This window comes from Chrysochloris asiatica, unplaced genomic scaffold (genome assembly GCF_000296735.1).
Source record: "Chrysochloris asiatica unplaced genomic scaffold, ChrAsi1.0 scaffold00113, whole genome shotgun sequence".
NCBI lineage: Eukaryota > Metazoa > Chordata > Mammalia > Afrosoricida > Chrysochloridae > Chrysochloris > Chrysochloris asiatica.
In genome coordinates this window covers 2217839-2244169 of record NW_006408631.1, presented here as the reverse complement: position 1 = coordinate 2244169, position 26331 = coordinate 2217839, and the positions used below count along the sequence as shown (strand labels likewise).

Sequence of the window (26331 nt, the reverse complement as noted above, 5' to 3'; positions counted from 1 at the left end):
TGGTGGGTGGAATGCCTGTTAAAACCAGGTCACCCTTCACCAGCGTTCTGACCATCAGTCAGAATGAATCCCTCCTTAACCTGTTGACTTGTGTTACCCAGTACAGTAGTCCTGGCCACATGCAAGCACTTGGAGGGAAATAGTCCAAATTGAGATATGCCATAAATGTAATTTGAAAGACTTAGTACCTCTGTTATTGTTGTTGTTATTGTTAGGTGCCATCGAGTCAGTACTGACCCACAGCGACCTTATGGCACAGCAGAATGAAACACTGCCCGATCCTGGGCCAACCTCACTACTGTTACCACGCTTGAGTCCATCGATGCTGCCACTTGGCCAATCCATCTTGTTGGGGGTCTTCCTCTTTTTCTCTGACCCTCGACCTTACCAAACATGATATATCCTTCTCCCAAGACAGGTCCCTCCCAACAATATGTACAAAGTATAAGAGACGAAGTTTTTCCATCTTGGCCTTCAAGGAGCACTCTGGCTGCACTTCTTCTAAAACAGATCTACTGGTTCTTGTGGCAGCCCATGGCACTTTCAATATTCTCCTCCAACACCATAACTCAAAAGCATCAATTCTTCTATGGTCTTCCTTATTCACTGTCCAGCTTTCACATGCATATGAGGTTATTGAAAATACCATGGCTTGGGTCAGGTGCACCTTAGTCCTCAAGCTGACATCTTTGCTTTTCAACACTTGAAAAAGGTCTTGTGCAGCAGATTTGCCTAATGCAATACGTCATTTGATCTCTTCACTGCTGCTTCCGTGAGTGCTGATAGTTGATCCAAGAAGAATGAAGTCCTTGTCAACTTCAATCTATGCGACCGCCCCCCCCCCAAAAAAGCATGGTATATAAATAAATTTCTGTATTGAATACATATTGAAATGTTTAAAATATACTGGCATCAGATGTATTTAAAATTAACTTCAATTGCTTTTTTTCACATATTTTAATGTGGTTACTAGAAAATCTAAAATCACATATATGGCTTATCTTGTACATTTATTGGATGGCAGCACTCTAGGAATTCTATATTTCTGTGAGCTTCCATCCATGCCCTATGCCTTCATTCATTCATTCAAATATACTTTGGGCTGCTAACTGCAAAGTTAGCAGTTCAAACACACCAGCCACTCCTCAGGAGAAAGAGGAGGCTATCTGCTCCCAGTAAAGATCTACATCTTAGAAAATCGATATAAGGTAGGAATCAACTCGATGGCAGTGGATTTGATTTGGATTGACTATGGGCCAAGCACTATTCAGGCACTGGGGATGTTGCTGTTGTTAAGTGCTGTCAAGTCAGTCCCAACCCATAGCAACCCTGTATAGGGTTTCCGAGGAGTGGCTGGTGAGCTTGAACCGCCAACCTTGTAATTCAAATGACTTTGCAGTCCAGCGCATTAACCCACAGCGTCACACCAGGACTCCAAAACCAAAACCAAAAAACCTATTTCTGTCAAGTTGATTCCAACTAAAAGTTGACCCTATGGGGACAGGTTAGTACTGCCCCCATAGAATTTCCAAGGCTGCAAGGTCAGCAGTTCAAGCTCACCAGCTGCTCCTTGGAAACCCTATACGGGATGGCTATGAGTCGCAACCAACTAGACGGCACTTGAGAACAACAACAATCTTCATAGAAGCAGACTGTGACATCTTTCTCCCACAAAGCTGCTGGTGGGTTCAAACTGTTGACCTTTTGCTTAGCAGCCAAGTGCTTAACCACTATGCCACCATGGTTCTTCCACTGGGGATACCCAAAAAGCCAAGCCCACGGCCATCAAATCAACACCGACTCATAGTGACACTACAAGACTGAGTAGGCCTGTACCTTAGGATTTCTAAGACTATAAATCTTTAAGGAACAGACAGCTCATCTTCCTCCCACAGAGCAGCTGGTGGGCTTGAACTGCCAAACTTGTGGTTAGCAGCCCACCACTTAACCCACGGTGCCACCAAGTGTCCTTACTAGGGATACAACAGTGAACAAATCAAGATCCCTGATTTCAAGTTTACCTCAAGGTTGGTTTGAACCACAAGATTGGCGGTTCAAGCTCACCAGATGCTCTTTGGAAACCCTATACAGGGTTGCTATGAGTTGGAACTGAATAGACAACACTTAACTCAGCAACAACAGTCTTATGGGGAGCTTACATTCCAGTTGTGGTTGTGAATGTATACAAGTCCAGACAACTCTACTTAATATTAAGCACAGAGAACAAATGATAAACAGTACTAACTACATACTTTGTACTTCTCCTGCTCTCAGGTTCTCCCGAAGATGACATCACATGTGGTAAATGAGATCGATAACATTTTGCGCAACAAGCCCTACAGCAAAAAGGATTATAGATCATAAGGCAATGCATGAGCCCCAGGAGCTGCATGGTTAAAATAGCGGTCTGTACCGGTACAGGTCGGTGTTCCTAGCCAGTCTTACGAGTCACTTAGCAGCCTGCTGCTCAGCCTCTAGTGTCCCTGGATTCTCTGAGGTGTCTGCTGTCGCTACCACTGTGCACCTGAATTAAGAGCACATCTGAAAACTCACAACCAAGAAAATCCATTCTATTTTCTTATCTTGGACTGGAGTCGCCTATCCTTGCATTGCTCTGTGCACCTCATGCTTATGCAATGGAGACTAGATGGTGGGGAAAGATGTATGGAGTGGGGAGGGTTACCTTCAAGCATCTGGTAACTTGAAGTCTGTACAGACATATTTTTTTTCAATGAACAAAATCCATAAATGCAATGTGGAGATAGAATAAAAACAGAAGCGGGGTCAAAAAGAGAGCTTAGCTCAGAAGTCTTTGCTTAGAAGAATAAGCAGAAACTATTTTACTTTTTTGTTTACTTCTTCCTATTTTCACATTCATGTTAGGAAGAATTTTGTTCCATCTACCATGCAACAATATGAAATCTGTTTTCATTACTTTTAACTGTTGCTTAACTCCAAGAATAGTCATTTATCCAAGGTGTCTATTGAGGGAGTTGTGGTACCTAATAAGAGTCAAACAAAGCTACAACCATTTACATGGACAGATGGTAAAAGGATGAATACTTTAACTAGAGAAATTCTGGTTAATTTATGGAAGGGAGGATTTCACTACTAAGGAAACTTAGCTTTGAATAAATGGAAAGTAATGTATCTGCAATGAAGTGTTCATTTTTTACTCTAATTTATCAAAACCTGCTTTATACTTTTAACAGCTTGTAGGCACAGCTTCTGCAAGTTTAAATATTTGAGCTTTAAAATTATACACATGCTCAGTTTTGTAAGTAAACCTGTAAGATACCCAGAAATAGTATTCTTTTTTTTTTTTTTTTTTAATTAGCACTGGGATTTTACAATATGATGCCTGACATTTTTGAGGAGTTAAACATGAGCAAAAATCAGGAGCTTTGTGCAAAACTGCTGTTACTACTCGGCATATGCTGGGTGAATTAACTTGCCCAAGAAAAGTAAACTTTAAAGAACTTCCTGATTCTATAATCACATTATATGCACTGAACTAGATGCATGAGAGCTCTTTGCATGGATTAAAGGGGCTTAACCTTGTTGCACTCAGAATTTGAAGTCTTTTTATCTAGCCCTGCCCCTATTCATTTACCCACCATTCTGACTATTCCACCTGAGAAATGTTAGAATGCACTGTGCGTGTTCCTACCTGAAAGAAGGGAGAAAGCACACTTTTTCCTTTAGTCCTTTAAACGCTATTTAGAGAATGCACAAAATCCTAATATTATTTTCTGACCAAGAGGAAATCACTTTGAGATTTATAGAGCTATACTATCAGTTGAAAATGCTTTTCTTCTGCCATCATTTCTAGATACGTAGTTCATGGTTAAGTTCTAAATCTTAAAATGTTAGTGTGTGATATCAACAAATTTTCATTTTGATTACCTCTACCTGTACTCTAATAGGGAAACTGTTTTGTTTTTTGACCCAAAAGTATCAGATTAATGATGAAAAGGGATCATTTTTCAGTTGTTCAATGTGCACTCGGTGCAGTCAATACAGTTATGTATAAACGAGCTGAGGTACTGTCTAATTGGAACTGCAACTTAACCTATTTATTTGCTTGGAGTAATAAAAGCATTTTGTGCACTTAATCTCAAAACCAGAGTTGTTATCTGAACTTTCATTGTGAAGCATAAAACATGTATGTTGTTAAGTGTCATCGAGTTAGTTCCAACTCACAGTGATCCTGTATAAGGTTTCCAAGGAGTAGCTGTGGGTTTGAATTGCCAACCTTGCAACTAGTAGTCCAGTGTTTACTAACATCACCATAAAATAAGCTGCACTAAATAATACATGACGGTGATCGAACACTGTGACTCAAAGTGTAATGCAAACGTTTTTCTCTAATTAATAGAGAAAATGGTTACTGAACGTGTTAATTTCTCACTGGGTTTTAGAAATACTTTGCACTGAGGTTAAAGCTTCTCAAGCCCACTTAAAAGGACCTACAAATCAAAGCATTATTGCTTAGCAATGGGAAGAGACAATTTTTTATACAAATCATCTGTGGGTAAAGATACTGCATAAGAAATGCATCTCCACAGCTAAAGCCTAGATTAAACTTCCAAGCAATCTCAAGTCTTCTGGAAAGCAGAAAGCACACCATTCTGAAGGAAAACCTGGTGGCAACCATCTATTTGCTAAAATCTTGGCCAGGAGAAACACAAACTAGAAACCCTACACCTGCTTTGCACTTGATTAGAACTTTAGCGGTCACTAGGCAAATGCCTGTACTTCAAGGGGCCTTGTTGTTGTTAAGTACCATCAAGTTGGTTCCAACTCGTAGCAACCTTGTATAGGATTTCCAAGGAGCAGCTGCTGAATTTGAACCACCGACCTTGCAGTTCAAATCAACCTTGCAGTCCAGGGCATTATCCTACAGCCACAACAAGACTGTAAAGCCACCTCGCAGGCCTCCGTAGCACATAAGAATTGTTCCGTAGCAAATAAGGATTGCTGTTAAGTGCCATCCAGTCAATTCCGACTCACAGCAACCAACCCTTTGTAGGGTTTCCGAGTGGCTGGTGGGTTTCAATTGCCGACCTCGAAGTTAGCAGTCTTGTGCACCACACCAGGACTCCATGAGGAAACAGAATTGGATGAAATAACTTGTCAAACTCACACTGCTGGCTGGCTGAGGGCAAAACCTGGACTAGAATGTAAGTATTTATATTAAGAAGTTCCTTTAAAAAAAAAAAAAAAATCCTTTATGTGTTAAGTAACTGTGGGTAACTTTTTTTTAACCTTTTATTGTGAATTGAGTGAAGGTTTACAGAACAGACCATTTTACACTCAAGGAATCATACACTTGGTCTTATCAATGATTGCAACCACATCACTGTACCATCACTTCTCTCTTCTGTTTGTTTCTATCCCTCCTTCTTTCCTAACCTCTCTGAACTTTGTCCATGTGTAAATGCTCCCCTTTTGGGAGAAGCAGGATAACTGTTGTTTTAGGGAAAGAACTGAAAAAATTGAGAGCACGCAAAATGTATGATTGGTTGTAGGTAAAGCTGATGATCTTGTCTATTAACCTTCACCCAATTCACAATGTTTAAATAAATAAATGCTACCCTTTTGATCTTGAATGATCATTCTATGGTATGTGTTGTTGTTGTTATGCACCGTGGAGTCGCTTCTGACTCAGAGCGACCCTGTACAGGGTTTCCGAGGCTGCAAATCTTTACAGGAGCAGAAAGCCTCATCCTTCTCCCGCGGAACAGCTGGTAGTTTCAAACTGCTGACCCTGAGGTTCACAGTCCGATTCATAACCGCTACACTACCAGAGCTCCTTTCTATGGTATGTACTTCACTAATATTGTCCATTATGGTTGTGGTGGTGGTTATATGCCATGGACTCGTTTCCAACTCACAGAGACAACTGTATAGGGTTTCTGTGGCTGTAAATCTTTACAGGGGAAGAAAGCTTCATCTTTTCTTATTCAGCATGACTGGGAGATTTGAACTGCTGACATTGCAGTTAGCAGCCCAGCTTGTAACCCACTACGTTAGCAGAGTTCCTCACTGTCCTATATATGTTATTGCTTGGCTGAAATTTGAGCAATGAGGGTGAGTTCAGTGAATGGTGACCAAAAGGCATAGTCTCAGGGCTCAGTCAGTCTCTATGTAACCAGTAAGCCTGATATTCATGATTTTCTATTTTGTTCCACATTGTGATCCCTTTCAGCAGAACAGTTGGTAGAGGCAGCAGGGCACTGTCTAGTTTTTCTAGTTTCAGGATCATGGAGAATCATGTTCATGCGGTCCAATGATCCAATGAACTGTTTCCAAGTGTTTTCCATTTTTATCACTCCTTTTCTCTGGAGAGGCAGACCAAGAGTTGTACCTTAGATGGCCACTCATGAGCTTTTAAAATCCTAATCGCTAATCACCAAAGTAGGATATTGTATAGTCTTTGTAGACTCTATTACACCAATCAATCATGGTGTCCCCCAAAATTATGGTCCTGAACCAGCGACTCAATCTGTGGGTAAAATTTTAAGTTAAAAGGTACAGTTCTGAATCCCAATTCAGGTATTAGAGAAGAGGGAAAGGTAATAATATTTAATGAAAAGCCATTAAGGACAAAAAGAAGTTACTCCTTGTCTACCCTGAACATCTAAATCAACCAATAACAAAAAAAAAAACCCACTAAATGATTGGATGGAATCATGTACATAAGCTATACAGGATTCTAAGGCTGGGATTGGTTAGTTTTGCCAACCAGCTAGGCTTAAAAGGAGCCATTTCAGAAGCAGAGGCAGATGATCCCAGGGCCATCCCGAAGGAAAGGCATGTGTGGCTCATGAGATCCCTTCCTAGAAAAGCGGCAACAGCAGAGATGGCATGGAGAGACAGAGCAGCTAAAGACTCTGGGACCATAGACTGAGTAAACCGAGTGCCTAAGGGCAGGGGACTGGCTTGCAGAATGTACACTTTGGGTATTCAGACTGGCTAAAAAAGCTTTTAACAGGCAAGCAAGGCAAAGGCCGAGGAGCCACAGGGCTAAGAGGTCAAAGACAAGAGTGAGGCGTACCGGCAGTTTGGCGTACAAAAGGTGTTCCTGACTGGACAACTGCTGCATCCTGAGTTTTCCTAAACCTGAATAAACCCCATAATCCTGAGTATTGTTATGAGTTGTGTAGCCTTTTTATCAAACGCAGATGTGAAGCAGAGTGCAGTGTGAAGGATGACTGTTGTCCGAATAGGATAAAGTAAGTTGAAGGGTAGAGGCATATCTAACCATCAAGTCTTAGGAATTGGCCTTGGGCTGATTTTGAGTTTCTCTTTCCCCCTTGTGAAGCCAAAGTCAGACATGGTCTCCACATGATTTTGGTACCTCTTAATCTTCCTGGTGTGGCTCTGTTGGATAAGCACTGGACCACAAGGTCAGTTTGTACCTCAAGGTTGGTGGTTCCAAGCCACTCTTCAGAAACCCTATACAGGGTCGCTATGAGTCGAAACCAGCACAAAGGCATTGAACAACAATGTTTAAATAAGTTCCTTGCTTGGGAATTTAAGGTGAGATGAATCCTTAGAGTCCAACTAAATATTATCTGTAAAACTGCTCCTTTCTTACATCCTATAGATACACGTGTGCGCACGCACACACAAGCACACACACACACCTCCCTGTAAATACTATGTGTCCTTTCAAAATAGTAGTCAACACTGAAACATTGGCGCTTAGGTGGGCAGACACAAAGCATTATCTCTAAAGCTATTTTTCCATGCAATTTTTGAAGCCCCTGGCATTGGTAAACAGGCTCTTTGCTGTAACTGCACTATGCCTGCCACTGTCTTCCTTCCAGACATATGATTAAGACAAAAATGTGTGTTCACATGTGTGGGAAATTAAAATGTTGATTAATATCAAATAATGTAATAAAGATGGTATACTTACTTGATTCTTAGAAGTCTAGGGAAAACAAATTTTACAAAGCAAAGTTTATGAAACTAATTAAGCAAAATAAGAATATTTGGTTATGAATCCAACCACTGTTTCAGTAAACTTCTGTCTCATTGCAAACTTTCCTTTCCAAGTTACAATAAAATATCAAGTAGGGCCAACAGTACATTTTTACTGGCTGAGAATACTTTGAACCCAAGAATTTTAAGACCTAAATGAGGAAACAGTGAAAAGCAACATGTTATAACCTTAAATCTCTACAGATTACAATGTAGAGTTTGAAAAATAATCGAAATCACTTAGAATACGAATTATAGCAGAACCCCTTTTATTTTATTGCTGTTGGATATGGGATCTTTGTTGTTGTTAAGTGGCATCGAGTCGGTTCTGACTCATAGTAACCCTGTATAGGGTTTCCAAGAAGCAGATGATGAGCTTGAGCTGCCAACCTTAGAGTTCAAACCGACTTTGCAGTCCAGCACATTAACCCACAGCACACAGGACTCCAGGATCTTTGGTGGTTGGTAGTTATAGGCCGTGGAGTCAATACTGGATGGAGTTTCCGAGGCTCTAAACCTTTATAGGAGTAGAAAGCCTCATCTTTCTCTGTCAGAACCACTGGTAGCTTTCATTTGCTGACCACTAAGATTAGCAGCCCAACTTGTAACCACTACACTCCAGGAACTTTAAAAGGTAAAAATTCCATTTGGTTTGTACTACCTAAATCAGACTTAGTAAAAGCAGTTCTATGTGCCACAAAGATGGAAGAATGCTTGGAAAAAAGCTTCTCTAATTCCCAAGAGTAAATAACTGGCACAATAAATCCTTAATAAAAATTGTGGAACAGTGAGTATATGCTTTATGATCTCATGCACAGAAGTTTATCGAACAGAAAGAAAGTCAGAAACCATTATCATGATTTAAAAAAAAAAAAAAAATCAAGAAAAATTCGTTTTACTAATTCAAAATTCTCTTAAGATCATTAAGAACTAATTCAAAATTCTCTTAAGAACACCACCCACCTCAATTGAACTCTATTATTATACAAGAATACTGGTGAGTTTTTTCCCATCTATAAGGTCGCAATGAGTGGGAGTCCACTCAAAGGCAGTGCGATTTGTTTTAATACAATCACTGCCATCTAGTGGCAAAATTTCCCCTGTACTTAAAGTTTGGCCCCATTCTGACAACTAAGTAGGAGACAGTTGTCAAGACAATGATTTGGTTAAGTAAGCCAATGCATTCATTATGCACACAAATTCGGTAGCACCACTAACTATTAACAAAAATTAGAAATTAGAAAGCCCTCTGTTATCCTATCTTTGCAGTGAAGTCCGAATCCTCATCAACTCATGTTATCCAGTGACGCCACTCAGATAATAAATGCACCAGAGAAAAGTGTATAGTTGCAGACTTCCAGAAGCAATGATGAAATATCATTGTCAACTGCATACAGTAATGCTCGGGGATCATTTATACAAATGGACTCCTGCCCCTATCTCCTTCCCAAGTCCTTGGATATGGTACACCACCAAAACATCCAACAGCTGGAAACTACAAGATGAACTACTGAAGACTACCTTTTTATAAAGTACATATAAACCAGCTAATATCGCTGTTAAACATTCATCTTAAAATTTAGAAGTACAAACTAAACATTAGGACACAGAATATTTCTCTTGTGGTACTGCTTATAGAAAATAACTGAATGTGACCCAAAGCTAGTAGAAATACGCTTAAACTGATTATCTGTGATTCCATAACCTAGTAAATGATACAGATTTTTAAAAGTCATGGCATACGTAGAAAACTATATTATCTATACAGCAGCGTAGTGGTTATGAATTGGGCTGCTACCATCAAGGTCAGCAGTTTAAAACTACCAGGGGTACCACGGGAAAAAGATGAGGCGATCTGCTCCTGTAAAGATTTACAGCCTTGGAAACCCTTTGTAGGGTCACTGTGAGTCTGAACCAACTCCATGGTACTTAACAACAACACACACAAACTGGTAAAAATGAAACACACTAGACTGCATCCCCGAGGACTGCAAAGTCCACTGTTTTCTTCACAATCAAAGGGAATCTCTGATCTTACAGATCACATTTATGAAAAACCTACTGGAAACATGCCTACAAGCACTAAAAACCACTATCATTCTTTTTGGAGAATTTTTAGCATTCCAGAACTAAGATTACAAAAAGTAAGGTTACAAAAACTCCTTTGGTCTTTTGACATGTCAATATTCAAGAAGTTGTTTCTCTTACCAACATCCCTCCTGTGACGTGAGACCCTACTCAAGGGAATCAATGACTCCAGTTTCAAACCAACACTGCAGGGTCAGCTTGACCTCCCAGGCCACCCAGAGCCTAAGCCATACAGCAGAACAGTATGTGCTTCAACCCCACAGAGCCACTCTCATATGCCTGGTCACTATTTTTAGGTTATTACCTTGGCCAGTTTTCATCTTATAAAATATCAGAACTTTTCCAGAAGTTTCTCTTCTCCAAGTTGGAGAAACCAAGTTTTAAAGTTTAATTGAGTCATTTCAAGTCACTAATTCCGAGCCTTGTAAACATAAGGCTTCTGTTCAACTCCCCCAGGGAGAGGATTCATTCGGATATTTATGGTTCACAAAAAGTTGTAATAGTGTTCTTGGAACATAGAGAACCAGTTATTAACTTCTTGCAACTATTATAAATAATAACAGCTCAGCCCAGGTTACTGTGACCTCTGACAGATCAAGGAAGCAAGTAATTTTCTCCTCCTGTGATTATAGCACACTGCAAGATACTTTTTGCCTTTTAATAAAACGCGTATTCTGCATTTCTTTCAAATCATTTAATGTTAACAACCTGTCAAAAATGGCCAATACACAAATACTGAATGACATTTTGTTGGTTTTTTTAAACCCTCAAATTCCAGGCTACTAAAACATCTGTGACTCCCACCCTGACCACCCTGCTGCTTTTCCATATGCCACAGGCCACCCGTAGATACAAAATCCGGGGGGCTGCCAGGGTCTACTTGGAGCCAGTTGACAGAAGGGCGATGAGTCCTGATGAAGCACTGATGGACAAAATGTAGTTCCTGCAAGAATTTCCTGTTAAGGAAAAGTTCAGAACCCCAGATTCGTTATTGAACAAAACAAAAGTGTCCGTCACTTTGGAATGTGCAGTCTCTCTCCTGACATGCTGGATTGTCACAATGATGTTGTTACAGTCCTACTGTCTGTAAACACAATTTACAAAGCAGAAGCTCATAAAAGAGGAAAAACATTTCCAGGAAATGTGTTCCAATTTAGGAAACAAAAACAAACACTGAAGACAGAAACCTAGAACACATTATAGCAAAAAGTACATTTGAATTCCATTTCACTTTCAGGGAGAAAGGTGATCAAGGAGGCAGGGGAGCCAGGAGACGGACTTGTTTTCCTTTCTCCCCTCCCAGTCTCCGGTCCATCAGCTCTTCTTGTTAAGTGCCATCAGTCAGTTCAGCCTCATAGCAACCCTGTACAGGGTTAACAAGGAACGGCTTGTGGGTTAGAACTGCTGACCTTGTGGTTAGCGGACCAGTGCTTATCCTATAGCAGCACCATGCTAGGATTCCCAGCTCTTAGCTGCAATAAATACCAGCAGTTTCTGAAAGTTTGCAGCCTCTCCCAGCCCCAGGACTGGACCTTTAGGGGCAAACAACTCCAGTATCCCCAGATGATATTAGTTGGAAGGTGTCAGATCTTTTATTATAATTGTTAAGAGTTTGGCTGCACATTCCTGTTTAACACCCTTAGTAAATTACCTTAACAAGAGAAGACTGATTTCTTACCCAGGAAAGCTCAATTTAAGAGTAGCTTGAACTACTACTAAGATTTTATGAAATGTACCCATTTAACTATAGTGGCTAACGCAAAACCCCAAAATTATACAGGTAGACAAGGGCGTATGCCAAGAGCTATCAAAGAAGGCAAGTTTGCTTTTACTCCAAAATCCTCTCGGACCTGTTTTCCTCCTTCAGTAAGCAGGTATACACAATCACATAATCTAAGTTTGCTTTATGGTACTTGTTATTCATCGTAAGGCTGTAACTGATCAATTTAAATAGACCTTTAAGCACCACACCCAAAACCCTTGTTTTAAATGTCCAGAAACTTGCCAAGGATCATAGTATTATTTAAGGGATTGGCACCCAGTACAGTTTTCTTTCAACTACAACACCGAGACAAGTCAAACCCAAAAGAACTACTGTTTCTAAACTTCTAAAAAAAAAAAACACCATCTTCTGCCGTTAAAAGGATACACTGTGGGGTTGAAGTTCTTTAGTATAAAGAAGGAAGCAACAATGACCAAGAACAGGAACAGGGTGTTGTTATAAAAGATAGAAAACGTTGTAGCTTCATAATCAGCAACTTCATTCTTCTTCCACAAGATTCTGTAAATACAGAAGCAAGCTAGTCAAGTTTCTAAATAGATATTAAAAACTTTAAGGACCACAGTGGCTCTAGTTTGTTGTCTAAACCAAAGTTTTTCCATTAAGTGTTCTAAAGAAGAACATTAAATTCCGTTGGAATTGTCCCCTTCCTCCTACAGGAAAGTATATTTCACTGTCCTTACTGATAGGGAGGAGTCCTGGTGTGGCGCTATGGGTTAATGCGGCAGACTGCAAAGATATTTGAACTGCAAGGTCAGCGGTTCAAGCTCACCAGCTGCTCCTCAGAAGCCCTATTATACAAGGTTGCTCTAGACTGCAAAGATATTTGAACTGCAAGGTCAGTGGTTCAAGCTCACCAGCTGCTCCTCAGAAGCCCTATTATATAAGGTTGCTCTATGGATTGGAACCGACTCGATGGCACTTAACAACTGATAGGGAAGAAAACACTTGCTAGATATGTCCAGTATGTTCCCAGGCAGTTAGAGCTATGGAGGGAGGGACTGACTCTAGCCAAAACAAGGGCCTTTCTTTTGCTCTTTACCAAATACTTAAACTCCCGAATCACACAGCCAGCTGTGCTCTGGCTGGAGGTTCTCTATAGTCTAAGGATTTCTGACTCGTTTTAAAGAGTCAAACCCAACAATAAAAACTACCTCTGGTCTCACAGTGAGAAGCAGACCTAGCTGTGGCCACCAATAGCCATCTGGTATGGCGCTGAGAGTTAATGCAACGTCAATTTGAACCACAAGGTCGGCAGTTCAAGCTCAGTAGTCACTCCTTGCAAACGCTATACAGGGTCACTATGGGTCAGAACCAACTCGACACAAATAGCCATCTTATGTAATTCAAGGACAGGATCGTTTGATCATGCGGAGGAATTGCTACCTTTTTTTGTACAACACTTTGAATCACAGTCGCCATCAAGTCACTTTGAATCACGGCAACTCCATGCTTGTCAAGAGGAGAACTGTACTCCATAGGGTTTGTGGTGACTAGTTTTTCAGAAGTAAATCACCAGGGCTTTCTTCCAATGTTCCTTTGGGCATATGCCAACCTCTAATTTCAGTCAGCAGTCACTTGCTTTGGGATTTTATCCTATTCATTTACTATCAGGATTTTATCAACCTTTTCTTTTACCTTATCATACAAGCTAGAGGAAGCTTCTATGGTGCCTGTGAGTAAGGGAGCCTTTGTTCTCCTTGGTTAATTTACTTTGTAAAACAGTTTTTAATAGGTACATTGTGACCATTAGTGAAATCAGTTGAGAATGTGGAAATCAATCAGGAAGACCTAATGCTTAGGAAAATCAACTGAGTAGGTTGAGACCATATTTTAATAAGCAGACAGGAAAAACAGAAACAGCAGAGTGCAGCATACACAGTAAATATTGTTTCATGAAATGTTAAGTGTTATTTGCTCAAAAGGTAATGATATAATAAAGGAGTCCTGGTAGCACACTGAGTACACACTGATTGGGCTGCGAATCATAAGCTCAGCGGTTCGAGTTCACCAGCTACTCCATAGGAGAAAGATGAGGCTTTTTGTTCCTGTAAAAAGAAGTCCTATACAGGGTCGCTATGAGTCAGAATTGACTCGATGACACAATCGCCACCACCATGTATATATTATAATACACATATATTGTTGCTATTAAGTGCTGTCAAGTCTGCCCCAAAATGATACCCTACTCAGGCTAGATGCTCCCCACCCCGACCCTGGGACAGCACTACAGCTAAAGTCACTGATACGTGGCGTGTTTTACTCACTAAAGGTTCCAAACCAGAGTCAACAAACATGCCTATAAAGGCCCTAAAAGGAGAGCAATATCACCTAGTCCTCATCAGAAGAAATCTAGAGACACTAGTATATATATGACATAGTTCCTTGACTCTGCAGCTACTGATAACTTAATCAGCCTTTGATTGACTACCTGTGTGGGAAAGGGAAAGACATTATACTAAGTTTAATAGCAACTACAAAATGCCTTCTGGTTTCAGTGAAATTTCAGCATAAATTTTTTTAAAATATTTATGATTTGGACATGAAGGAAAAACACAGTACACCACTCTAACAATGATGAAAGAGAAACAGGCCCAGTAAGAAGCAGAGCCCCAACAACAGTCTAACAGAAAATAACCCACACACCTACTTCTATCTTCAGGACTCTGGCAAAAGACCCAAAAAACACAGTCTTGAAGTAGGCTACTGGTATCATGGTGTGGCGCTGTAGGATCAACACAGGACTACTAACTACAAGGTCAGCAGTTCAAACCCACCAGCCGCTCCTTGGAAACGCTATACAGGGCCGCTATGAGGTAGGATGTCACAACAACAAAGTAGGCTACTAACATGAACTGACCCCGGCTAATGAAGTTACCCTGTCTCCATCACAGAATGTCTCACTGCCTCCTTTCTTGTCATGTCCCCGAACCAGAACCACCTCCACTCAATTCTTTAGGTTACTCCAACTCCCAGTATGACACATGCTACACCAGTATCCACAGTTACGCCCTCAGAACTTATTCCAGTTCACACATACATTGGCTACTTGGAAAACAATGTAGGACCCCAGAAAAGTCAAGGTTAAACTCAACAACTGTTACAATCAGAAGATGCTTTAAAAAAAAAAAAGGCAGCAGGCAAATCAAGAAATAACATCCATTCTGGATGGATGGAGATTTTAAAGCAGATTCATAGTGGTATGGAGCACAAATTCCACATGATTATAGGGGGCACTTTGAGAGATCTAGAAAAAGAGGAGCAGAGCAGATCTCTAGATCTGTTGAAGAAATCTTTTTAAAACAACTTATCCTTTGAGGAGGAAGCATACTAGATCTTAATGGTAGTCTTCAACCCCAGTTCTCATGGTCAATCATGAGTACAAACCAGCTACAACTGTATCCAATGTTGCTTTTTTGGAAAGAAACGAACAGCACAAATTTCTACTGATGATAAGAGAAATTTCATAATCTGAAAATCACTCTGCATTCTAAATCCCGGGAAATCTCCACCTCACCCTACTCTGAACTACCTAATCTAAGGAATGGCATAGCGGTTTCATTTCTAATTCCAGCTCTGATCCGCAAGTAGTGCATGTACTATCTGATGTTGTGCTGAGGATTCTGAGCTGCATCCCAGGATCACAAACAAGTGCCACATCAAACCAGGCATGTATGCAATGGGCAGAGACCTACGTACCACCTCCGATATCATTAATCACTCAAAAACAACAGAGCTAAAATTTAAGCATACACAATCCATTCCTTTCTAATGCAGGAACCCATGCTTTCTCAAATCAAGAGCGACAAGTAATGGTTATCCCTTAAAAGTGTAGCATGCAGGTGTTTCAAAAAGTTGGTGGGAAAGAAGGAACAAATCTTTACAGCGAGGACCATTCCCACCTCCTCCATACAGAGTAGACAGGGATGGGCAACTTGGACATTGGCTACCCAAAGTGCAGGGGCTACAAAGGCAAGAAGTGACTGGCTTACAAGCTTTCAAGAGGGAACCTAGATCCAGAGGGCGCTGAGGAAGGTAGAACCTCCACTGAGTAGTATCCAATCTGTCTGGGTGGGGCTGATGAAAGGAGATGTGGATTGGTCTCTTATGATACATGTGAATAACTGTTATCAGGAATGCTTTTGAGGGTTGGAAAGGTAAAGGTAGACGTTTTGCAACAAAATGAGGGGAGTGATTGATTTTGCAGTCTAGGAGCAGAGGTCCCTGGGACCACTGAGGGAGAAGAGCAGAGAGCAGGACCCTACCCAGAGAAGCAGTGATGCCAGAGATGGAGGCAGAGATGATGACATGGAGAGATGGAGCGGCTGGGGACTTTATACCCAGAAAGGGAGAGGGGCTGTGTGCTGATGACCGGCAGGCAGGTTTGCAGAGTATACCCTGTGGTTGGTTGATGGTGCATGGAGAAGACTGTAACCATGGCAATGAAATAATATACGATACGGTGAATGTAAAGTTAATGTTCTCCCATGTAAACTATCATACGATTCACAATAAAAACATTAAAAAAAAAGTTGGTGGGAAAATGGAATTTTTCCATGAACTTTTGAAGCTGCCTCATATATTTCTTCTCAATGAATTACAGGATTTAATCTGTCAATCCTGTAACAGCTGTAGCAGGCTTTTGAAATGAGTAACTGGAATGAGCATTATAGTTTATGAACCACTATTTTAATGTTCTTGAGTATTCTGTAACTTCTATTCCCCTACACACACAAAAATGCTATCAGAAAGCTACACAACCAAACTTCACTCAAGTGGCTTACTGCAAAAAGGCTTTCATTGTTGGGATTTCTTAAATATCAAGCCTTCAGTCTTATAAAAGCCATCGGAGATAGCGATTTCAATCATTTTGGTGCCTCTCCAAAAACACTGTAGACGACATTGTTCATAAAGTTTCTTATTGTTGTTCAGTGCCATGGAGTCGGTTCCAACCCACTGTGACCCTGTGTAGGGTATCTGAGAAGCAGCTGGTGAGCTTAAACTGCCAACCTTGTGGTTCAAACTGACCTTGCAGTCCATCGCATTAACCCACAGCACCACACCACGACTCTTGGTATCTCTTAAATAAGGGTCCGCTTTCTAAAGTCCTTAAGACTCAGTGCCCAGGAAGTTTCTTTTCAGAAGCATTTGCGTGCTGCCTTTCATCTGACAGCAAAAGCTCTGTGACCTCAGATGTGTAGCCTGACATTTGGAGGCTCAGAAACCAGGCTTGTTTTCAACTGCTGGAACTAACTCCAGGGTCCTTGCTCACCCAGCTCTTCTTCTCACTGGTTCCTCAACAGTGCATTCCTTTCTTAGAAATGTACTGTTAATAGTTACTGCAAGTACCCACTCAGGCTTTCTGGAGGAAAGTAGGGTAAAAATTCCATTCCACAAAAAATCCTGTGGATACTAAAACTCTGAACCTGTGAAAATGACCAGACTTATGACTCATTAAAACTATTAGGCAACTGTTCAGCACAATTTTCTCATTTGTTCAGGGGCTTCTGCTACTTGGATGTTACACTGCAGATTGTTTATTAAGCTCTATCATACCACAAGGTTGGTGTTTCAAACCCACCAGCTGCTCCTTGGAAACCCTATACTGGATCGCTGAGTCAGAACCGATTGGACAGCATTAACAACACCATCACCATAATATCAACTGGCAGGGAAAGGTGAAAGTGGGGACTACCAAATGCAGCATGGAATTGGGTGACAGGAGACAAACCCTGTCCCCAACCGAGAATTGGATGCCCCTCAGAGAGTTCAGAAACAAAAATACTACCACCCAGAGATTTTAACACATCAAACAATGTAAATTCTGCGGACCCAGAAGGGCTGGGAGATGTGCTCAAGAACGCACATTTATCACGTGGCAGACAGACTGGAGGACTCCTGGTAGCCTCCTAACTCTCAGAAGAACTAAGAGTACATGCTCTCAAGTCACATGGCCTGCATTTATATCATGGCCTGCCTTAGACAAAGCACCCAACCTTTCTATACCCAGTTTCCTCACATGTAAAACAAGGGTAATAGTGCCTACCTAATAGGGCTGTAAACAGAAATGAAATGAAATAAACTATTGAGTGCAAATGGAAATAGTAAAATAGTAACCACTCAGAGAGTTACCTATTATTTTACTACTACTTCTACAACATTGATACTTAACCCCAATTAAAAGCTAATTTTCTCCACAATACCCTGCCCCCACAAGCCTCTAATGCGCTGGACTGCAAGTCAGTTAGAACTGCAAGGTCGGCAGTTCAAGCTCACCAGCCATTCCTTGGAAACCCTATTCAGGGTCGCAGCCAACTCAACGGCACTTACCAACAGCAACAACAACAAACACTTTGAGAAAAGAGTCTAACCTTTCATCTTTCTCCTTCCGCGACATCTTTCTATTGTCAGCTTCAGAGAGTTTCCGAGTCACTTCTTTGGAAACGGCATCCTCCCTCTTCTGTGCTACTCTGGAAGGGAAAGAGGAAGAGAAACTGTTTCCAAATGCTCCAGGGGTGACTGTCAGACTCTCCCAGAAACAGTCTGTGCTCAGATTTTTATTAGCAGTTGTAAGATACCTTGCATTTCAATAAAGTAAGCTGGACACAAAGTTCCAAGTTTATTACAGTGACCTAGCCAACTGGAAGAAACTTCCAAGATGTGGTTTATTCATTCTGTGTTTGGTTTCTGCTTAAAATAGAGGAGACATTTTCAAAATTCCAGTATTTAGTATAGATATAAAAGTCAAATGCTATTAAACAGTATTATAACAAAATGGAACTCCAATTTGTTTTAACCTGTAATTTAACTCTCCAACAAATAAATTTCATGAAGTATTAGCAAATAATATCATTTCAATTCCATTAAATAGCAGTAAAGAAAATTAGGTTCAATAAACAAAAGGCAAGATAACAATTATAAAATCTTAAAGTAATGCTTTTGACTCCAACTCAAAGGAAAATCTCACCAGAGAGAATGAACGCTGTTAAATGAACTATTGTGCAAAAGTTGCACCTAAAGCTTGGAATCGGTCAGAAAACCCTGGAATTGTGTTAGTCTTCAGAAATCAGCTCTGCATCTTCAGCGACAAGTCAGCTTAAAAAATTCAAATGTTCATCCAACAATCGATGGGTGAATTCTATCAGATGAAGTTGCCAATGAACAAGGATAAAAAACCTTCCAAAGAGCGTGACATTTAAGTTCAAGATGGTATAGTTTTCATAATATAAGGAGAAACTGGTTAATCATAAACATAGACAAAAAAAGTAACTGTCCATAAGACAAAGGTAAAAACTGCCATTTTTCAACATGATATCGAAGCATGTTAAGAGCAATACAATATGGAACATGAAGATAAAAATATGCACACTCCACTTTCAGTTAATCAATCCCTTGTTACTTTGGTTTTTAGTTCTGTCAGTACACTAAGGAAAAAACTGGAGAATCAGGAAGCATTCGAAAAGAGAAAGTCCAATATCATTCAAGGAAGTTCTCAGTGTTTCTTCAACTCAAGAGTTTTCTGGGTTATTGAGTAAGATTTGACATCAATTAAAAAAAAACAAACAAACAAAAAAAACCTTTTGTTCATAAAAACTTACTTAGAAAGACAATAACTTGGAAATTGTTACTATTCATTTACACCACACAAACTGACAACTGTGCCAAGGAAAAAAGAGAAAGGAAATAGGTTCTGCAACTTAACGAAATAGTCCATTAAGGGGACTGAAGCCAAACAAGAGTTACTGTAAGACACTACAGTGTACTTTTTTCTTCCAAAAACTGAACTTCATCTAATTGATTCTATTATATAGAAAAATGTTTTATATTCATCTTTCACTCCTAAGATATGAGGCTCTGGACTCTAACTCGGAAACTCTCAAGCAGACCAAATATTTGTGTTTCTTTAACACCAGTCCATTTTTTTCCTACAAGAGACCAAATGAAAGACATGAGTTATATAGCAGCAGAAACCTTTCTTAGCTGTGTAGAAAATATATACATACACACGCCCCAACTGTCAGGGTGTTCAGAGACAAGAATAAAGTATTTTCAAAAGAGCTCATTATCTCTAAGCATATTTAGGACTAGTCAGCCATATGCCCAAATGACAGATCTTCCTGAAAAGAATGAACCAGCCACCTAGGCAATTTCTTTTTTTCTAACTCTATATTCATTTATCTCATATAAAGAGAGGTATAATCACCACATTACAGGTTTACTAAGGAGCCCTCGTAAAGGAGCTCTGGTAGCTAATGGTTATAAATTGGGCTGCCGTTCGAAACTACCAGCTGTTCTACGGGAGAAAGATGAGGCTTTCTGCTCCCGTAAAGATTTACAGCCTCGGAAACTCTTATGAGTCGGAACCAACCAAGGAGCACATCTCCACTGGAGAAAGATGAGGCAGTCTGCTTGTGTAAAGATTTACAGTCCGGGAATTGGAACAGTTTTGCTGTTTTGAGTCAGAATTGAATCAAGGGCACTTAACAAGAACAACTAGAAGCAGCAGTTCCCCCTTGTCTTTGTTGTTGTGAGGTGCTGTGGAGTCAGACTATCGACCCTTTACAGGGTTTACAGAAAAGAGGGTAAATTTTGTACGGGGCCAGAAAGCCTCATCTTTATCCACGAAAACAGCTGGTGGGCTTGAACTGATGACCTCATGGTTCACAGTTCAGCTTATCCTACAATGCCACCACACTCCTTCTGACTTGCTGTTGTTAAGTGCCACTGAGTTGGTTCCAACTCATTGCGACCCTGTGTAGGATTTCTAAGGAGGAGCTAGTAGATTTGAATTGCAGTTAGCCAATACCAGGACTCCTATAAACCTCACTCTGGACTAACTGATCGAAAACAAAATTAAGATCGCTCCAGTGACTTAGCATTTGTGAGATAACCCACAAAATTAACTGTTTTTCTCCTTTTTTAACATCAGTTTGTCACAAACCTGCCATAATAAAAAAATTTTTTAACCTTTCATGTCTTACCATTAAAAAAAAAAAAAATTCCTAAGGGCTTTCTTTCAGCTTTTCAACCTCTCTAAGCCTGCAGGCAAACACCTACTATGCTTAACATATCATATGATATTTAATCCTAACCATAGGATTAGGATTCCTGGTGCAGCTCTGTAGGAGAATCACTGGACTGCTAACCGAAAGACCACCCGTTCAAACCCACCAGGTGCTCCACCAGAGTATGAGTAGGAATTGACTCCACAGCACTTAACAACCCTATAAGGTATTGACAGTATCTCCTTATATAACTCAGAAATCTAAAGCCTAGACAAGTTAAGATGTATGCCCAAGAACACAGTTACCAGCAGCAGACCTGGGACAGGAATCCAGATCACTGGCTTTAAAGCCATCTACCCTTCCCTCTAGTATCAGCATCTACACACACTCAGCATCTCACTGGGTCTTTGAGACTTAGCCAACTTGCAAATCTGCAGGAGGTTCAATGTCAGTGACAGTACTTAATATGAAACTAAGACTCTGATTAAATCTGAGTTATTCTGTTCAATCAATAAGTCAGCGAACTAAACGTACATTAGCTGTTGAAAGAGATATAAAAACAAGACATGGCAGCAGCTCTCAAGAAGCCTAATGGAGAAACAAGAAGCTAAAAAGAACATGAATTTGATTCCAAAGAGGTAAATTTAAAAATGATATACAAAACGAGTGAAAAATGCTTGCAACTGAGTTCCAAGAGGATCACAAAAGATGGATTATGCAAAGTGTCCCCCTTCTACACAGATTCAACGACCTGTCACCTGTGCCTCCATCTCAGGGATTCTGTATCCACAGATGGCTAACGTCTCACAAGAAGGACAGTCTGTAACAATGGAGGTCAGGATGGGCTAAGCCCCTGGAATTGCAGTGGATAAAGAATGAGCTGACAACCCAAATAAATAAATATAATGTCACCAGTCTACTGCTCTATCAGACTATAGTCAAGCAAACGGAGTGTCCATGTGTCCTAATTAACACTAGGGAAGCTGCTGAGACCACTCTCACTGACACCCCTCTGGTCTGCTTATAATAAATCCCTGCTGAGATCAGCTCAGTGTTTTTCTATTCCTTGCCACCAGAAAGAGCCTAACATAGGTACAACAAAGCGATGAAATAATCCAAGTTGGGAAAGACTTCTTGGAAATGATTCCTAGGTCTGAAAATAACAAACATGGACTGATGGAAGGGGAGACGATCCAAAATGGGAGAGTGCATCAGTCATGTTCAAAGGGTGTCATGAAGGCTGAGTCAGAAGAGCTACAGTCTAATCCTGAAAGATAAAGCAGATAATGGGCATTTCAGGAGCCTGGAAGACTTTGGCTTTGATACATTACATATGGGAAAACATCAATGGGTCATTATGTAAGGCAATTACCTGAAAAGAATGCCAGATAAAAAATGAGTACACATTTTCATCTCATTAAAACAAATACCTGCATCTCACATGGATGATACTCCAAGGACTATGTGATATGTTTTTTCACACACTGCATGGCAGGGTGTGTGCCCAACTTTTGCTTTTAAGTTCTAGATGGAGACTGCTATAGCTTTTTCACCAAAACATAAACACTATCCAAACTGCAGTGGAAACTATAAATGAAAAGACAATGGGCATGCATGCAAAGCTCACAGGCACTTGAATCTCAGCAAAATTCCAACCAATTTTTAGAAACTGCTTTCACAGAGACATGGCACCTACAAGGTCACATTGAGGAAGCAGCAGGCTTAGTGGAACCACAGTTAAAACCTACCAGCCCCGCTGTGGGACACAGGTGAGGTTATCTGAATGAAGACTTAGCCTCAGAAACCCTATACAGGGTCGCTATGAGTGGTAATCGATGGTCAAGGGTTTGGTTTATTTATTTGCATTCTGAAGCAAGCTTAAGAAAAAGCATGAGAGGATCCTAAGGCTGCTAACTTAAAGGTTAGTGGTTCAAACTCAACAAGACAAAGACAAGCAAAAAGGATCTGAAGAGATTTCCACCTTGGAAACCCTGAGGGCACTCTGTCCTACAGGGTCACAAAGAGTTGGAATACTAGATGGCAATGGGTATTTGGTTTGAGGTTCTCATGAAGACAACGGCATTCTTTTCCTTAAGACGTTTTTCATTTTTTTAACCTTTGTGAAGTCAGAATATATCACTGCTTAAAACTAATGTATAAATGTATTGTGATGAGGCTCAGATTTTCTTCTCCAAAAACTATTGCTAAAATGCTATTTTTTATAACAGGTAGGGCCTTAGAACAGAGGAAATATTGTTATCCTTTACTTTTTATAAACTTGAGAGATAAAATTAGAATGTAAAGATCAGTGAATTTAAAAAAAAAAACAAAACAAAAACACTTCTTTCACTTCCAAAAAAAAATGGAACATACAGAAACATGTCTTTCCAGAAAGAATTAGTTTTTAAGTTGTTTATTTATTTGGTGGGCTTGTTTTCCTGATACACCCCATAATTTAGGATAGTGTTCAAATATCCTAATTCTATCCTCAAAGCAGATTTTCATAGTAACGTTAGCCTGATCACCATCTCTGCTTCAGTCAACAATCCTCCCAGCATTAACATCCCTCAAAAATAGGAAGGGCGCTTCAAAATCTTGGTGGAAAACTTCCATTCTCTTTTCATTCAATTTTCCATAAACTTTATGAAATCCCCATGTATGTACAGCTCTTTCTCTCAAGCAAACACTAAATGAAGCCAACACACACACTATCTTTAAGAAAACATTGTATAAAAATAAAATATATACATAACTCATATTCTTACTTTAGATATATACTTACTTGTGCTTGAGAACAAATTTTACATTCTTGTATGCAAAGGCTACCAAGTAAGTGCTTACTAGGGTCATCACACTATATAGAACTGCAGACTGAATAAGATCCATGTGCCATATTCGCCAGTATAGCCCTGAAATTAAATAAAAATGAAGGGGCAGGGGAGACAAAAAGGTACAAAACATTAGCACCCAATTATAAAAACCTGCTGGATTCATTAAACTGAAATCTGGTTAAATACAGTCAGGGTTTTGGAATCCAATACAGTTTATGCAGATTCAGTAAAAACAGCTAAGTGTGTAACTTTTACAATTCGTAACACTTGAAGAGAAGTGTAACTTCTTTATTACTAGTCCAAATGAAATTTCTGCTTGCTTTTTCTACACTGAAAATCCTAGCTCTATGAAATCACAGGGCAGACTTCAAATTTCATTTGTCAGGATATTATTATACTAAATACAGGCCATTCCAAAATTCCAGTGCAGTCCCAAAGCACAGTTAACATGCTGACGTGGACCATTATCTAAAACGATGGCAGTAACCCTGTCAGGGAGCAACAAAGTTTTGTAAGGCTAAAATAGAAAAAGCACCTGAATTCCATGGCCCAACATCAGTGTAGTAGTATAAGGGTCACCAGATTGAAATTCGGGTATCCTGACCTCTAAAACCCTTCTTGGCAGAGATTCAAATGGAAAAGCCTGAGCTCTTTCAGACCAAGTCTACACTTGGAAAATTTCAGTTTTCCCATCTCACAGGGTAATACCAAAATTGCTGTCAAAGGATTCAAAGACCTAAATAAAACTGTGTGCCTACTAGCAGGAGGCTGACTTGCAGAATGTGTCCTTTGAACAGTTAAATTAATATATATTTTTTGTTTTATATGTGCACATCAAATATCTTTTGCCTTGTTCATTCGTCAAACATAAAATGTAAAAAGTAAGTAGGATAAGTGTAATCATTGAGACGAAATCAAGTATAATTTGTTGAACGTAAAGCTGATGATCTTGTCTGTAAACCTTTAGTCAATTCACAATAAAAAGTTAAAATTAAATAAAATAATAAAACCTAAACAGGGTACATCAAAGACTGTTGTCCAATCTCTCATTGTGCAAATTAGGGAAATGAAGCGTAACTGTGTTAAGATGCACTCTACCTGAGAGTTAAAATGAGGTCCTCAGTCTCTCACCTAATTCATTCGTTTCTCCATAGTAAGTAATGATATAAATTAAACATTCCGTAACGGCAAAACAACAACTTGATAGAAAAGACATCAGGCGATCTGCCTACGTGTTAACACCAGATTCCAGATTCTTAACCTGGGTGCTCGTTTAATAGATTCGGATAGCCACCTCAAAGCAGTGAATCAAAATCTCCAGAGGTGGGGCCGGAGAAACGTGCATACTTCCAAAAGCGCTCCAAACGACTTCTATGTAGTGTAGCCCACCTCTCACCCGAGACCACTGACGCGCACCGAGGCTCCGGGCATTTCCCGCGCAGCTGGGCAAGATGGGGAGACCGAGGCCCAGCGTTAGCGCTCCCGCCTTGGGTCAGCCCGGTTTTGCCACGTCCCCGCCAAGCCCGACCCGCCCGGCCACCCGGTCCCAGCGCTCACAGATGGGGATGGCAGACACGATGAAGGCGTTTCCGAAGAAAAGCGCGGAGGACTTGGCCGAAAGGTTGCGGCTGAAATCCTGCAGGAGCAAATCTTCCTCGGATTGCTGCTTAGAGCCGCCCTTGGGAGCCATGGCGGAGCGGGAGCCGAGAACCAAGAGGGCCGGGCCGGGCTCGAAGCCGGGTTTGCAGCCTTGGAACCACCCCCGCGGCCGCCGTATCCGCTAACGACCCGTCAGCGCTGCGAGCAAAGGCGGGACCCGCCTCGGAGCGGAGCAGACTGTCCCATGATTGGTCAGTCTGGCGCCAGTACGTAACCTTCCGGGCGTGATTGGACAAGTGGGCCAGACTTCCGGATTCTTGATGATCCACGTGATGATTCTTGTTCGGGTAAAAAACAAGGGAGTTGTAGTTTAGTTATGTTTTGTTTTTTTTAATGAACAAAACTTTATTGATATGCCATTTCACGACTGCTAACGAATTGACGCTTTCCAAATCTCTGGAATCCGTGTTACATATTCATTCATTCATCAGAAATTACGGTTAGTATTCTCTGTGTGTACTCGCACTTGAGGGGTTGGAGGAAAGGATTACGATAGCTGATGAGCCCTTTCTCTTTTTGTTCTTATTAGTGCCTTCCAGTCGGTACCGATTCATAGCGATCCTATAAAGGGCTTGGTGGTGGTGGTTATGCGAGGCTTTAAATCTTTACGGGAGCAAAAGCCTCATCTTTTATCGTGGACCCGTTGGGCGAGCAGCTGGTGGGTTCAAACTGCGGACCTTGTGGTTCGCAGTCTAGTAGTTATCGAATGGAGCCACCGGGCTCTCCCTTTCTCTTTTACACATTCATTATTTACACACTTACTCCGCCAAACCCTAGACATGCATTTCCTTGTTCCCATTTTGCCAGTGAAGAATTTGAGGATGAGAGGCCGGTGTGCTGGTTTCCAAGGCTGGGTCTTTTCACCAAAATAATTGGCTAACTTGTCCGAAAAAAGAGGCATGGGCTCACTGCTGTTGAAAATAATACTTAACATGTGTAAAACACATTTACAAATTATTGTTGTTAAGTGCCGTCG

At 40.6% G+C, this 26331-nt stretch overlaps 2 protein-coding genes across 6 annotated transcripts in view; one reads left to right on the top strand and one right to left on the bottom strand.

Moving 5' to 3' along the window:
* Positions 1 to 2758, top strand: part of KCNAB1 (potassium voltage-gated channel, shaker-related subfamily, beta member 1) — a 650886-nt gene extending 648128 nt beyond the window's left edge. For 3 of the 5 annotated variants that reach the window (XM_006867946.1, XM_006867947.1, XM_006867948.1), the window contains exon 14: positions 2275 to 2758. In XM_006867946.1, coding sequence (XP_006868008.1) covers positions 2275 to 2364 — 90 coding nt within the window. In that variant the 3' untranslated portion in view covers positions 2365 to 2758. The remainder of the gene's footprint in view (positions 1 to 2274) is intronic. The other 2 variants (XM_006867949.1, XM_006867950.1) reach the window with 1 other exon arrangement.
* An 8004-nt stretch (positions 2759 to 10762) lies between these two features.
* Positions 10763 to 25413, bottom strand: LOC102814081 (translocon-associated protein subunit gamma-like). The gene is made up of 5 exons (XM_006867945.1): positions 25254 to 25413; positions 23648 to 23774; positions 18232 to 18330; positions 12230 to 12361; positions 10763 to 11023 (listed from the first exon to the last, which is right to left on the bottom strand). Exons 1-5 carry the CDS (start codon positions 25384 to 25386, stop codon positions 10957 to 10959), a joined length of 558 nt encoding a protein of 185 aa, XP_006868007.1. The 5' UTR covers positions 25387 to 25413; the 3' UTR covers positions 10763 to 10956.
* Between the last annotated feature and the right edge of the window lie 918 nt (positions 25414 to 26331).

Coding starts and splice junctions, on each gene's coding strand:
- LOC102814081 (XM_006867945.1), bottom strand. CDS start 25,386: ATGGCTCCCAAGGGCGGCTCTAAGCAGCAATCCGAGGAAGATTTGCTC. Junction 18,331..23,647: donor AAATTTGTTCTCAAGCACAA/GTAAGTATATAT, acceptor TTTCCCTTCCAG/AGTAGCACAGAAGAGGGAGG. Junction 12,362..18,231: donor CGGAAGGAGAAAGATGAAAG/GTTAGACTCTTT, acceptor CTGTATTTACAG/AATCTTGTGGAAGAAGAATG.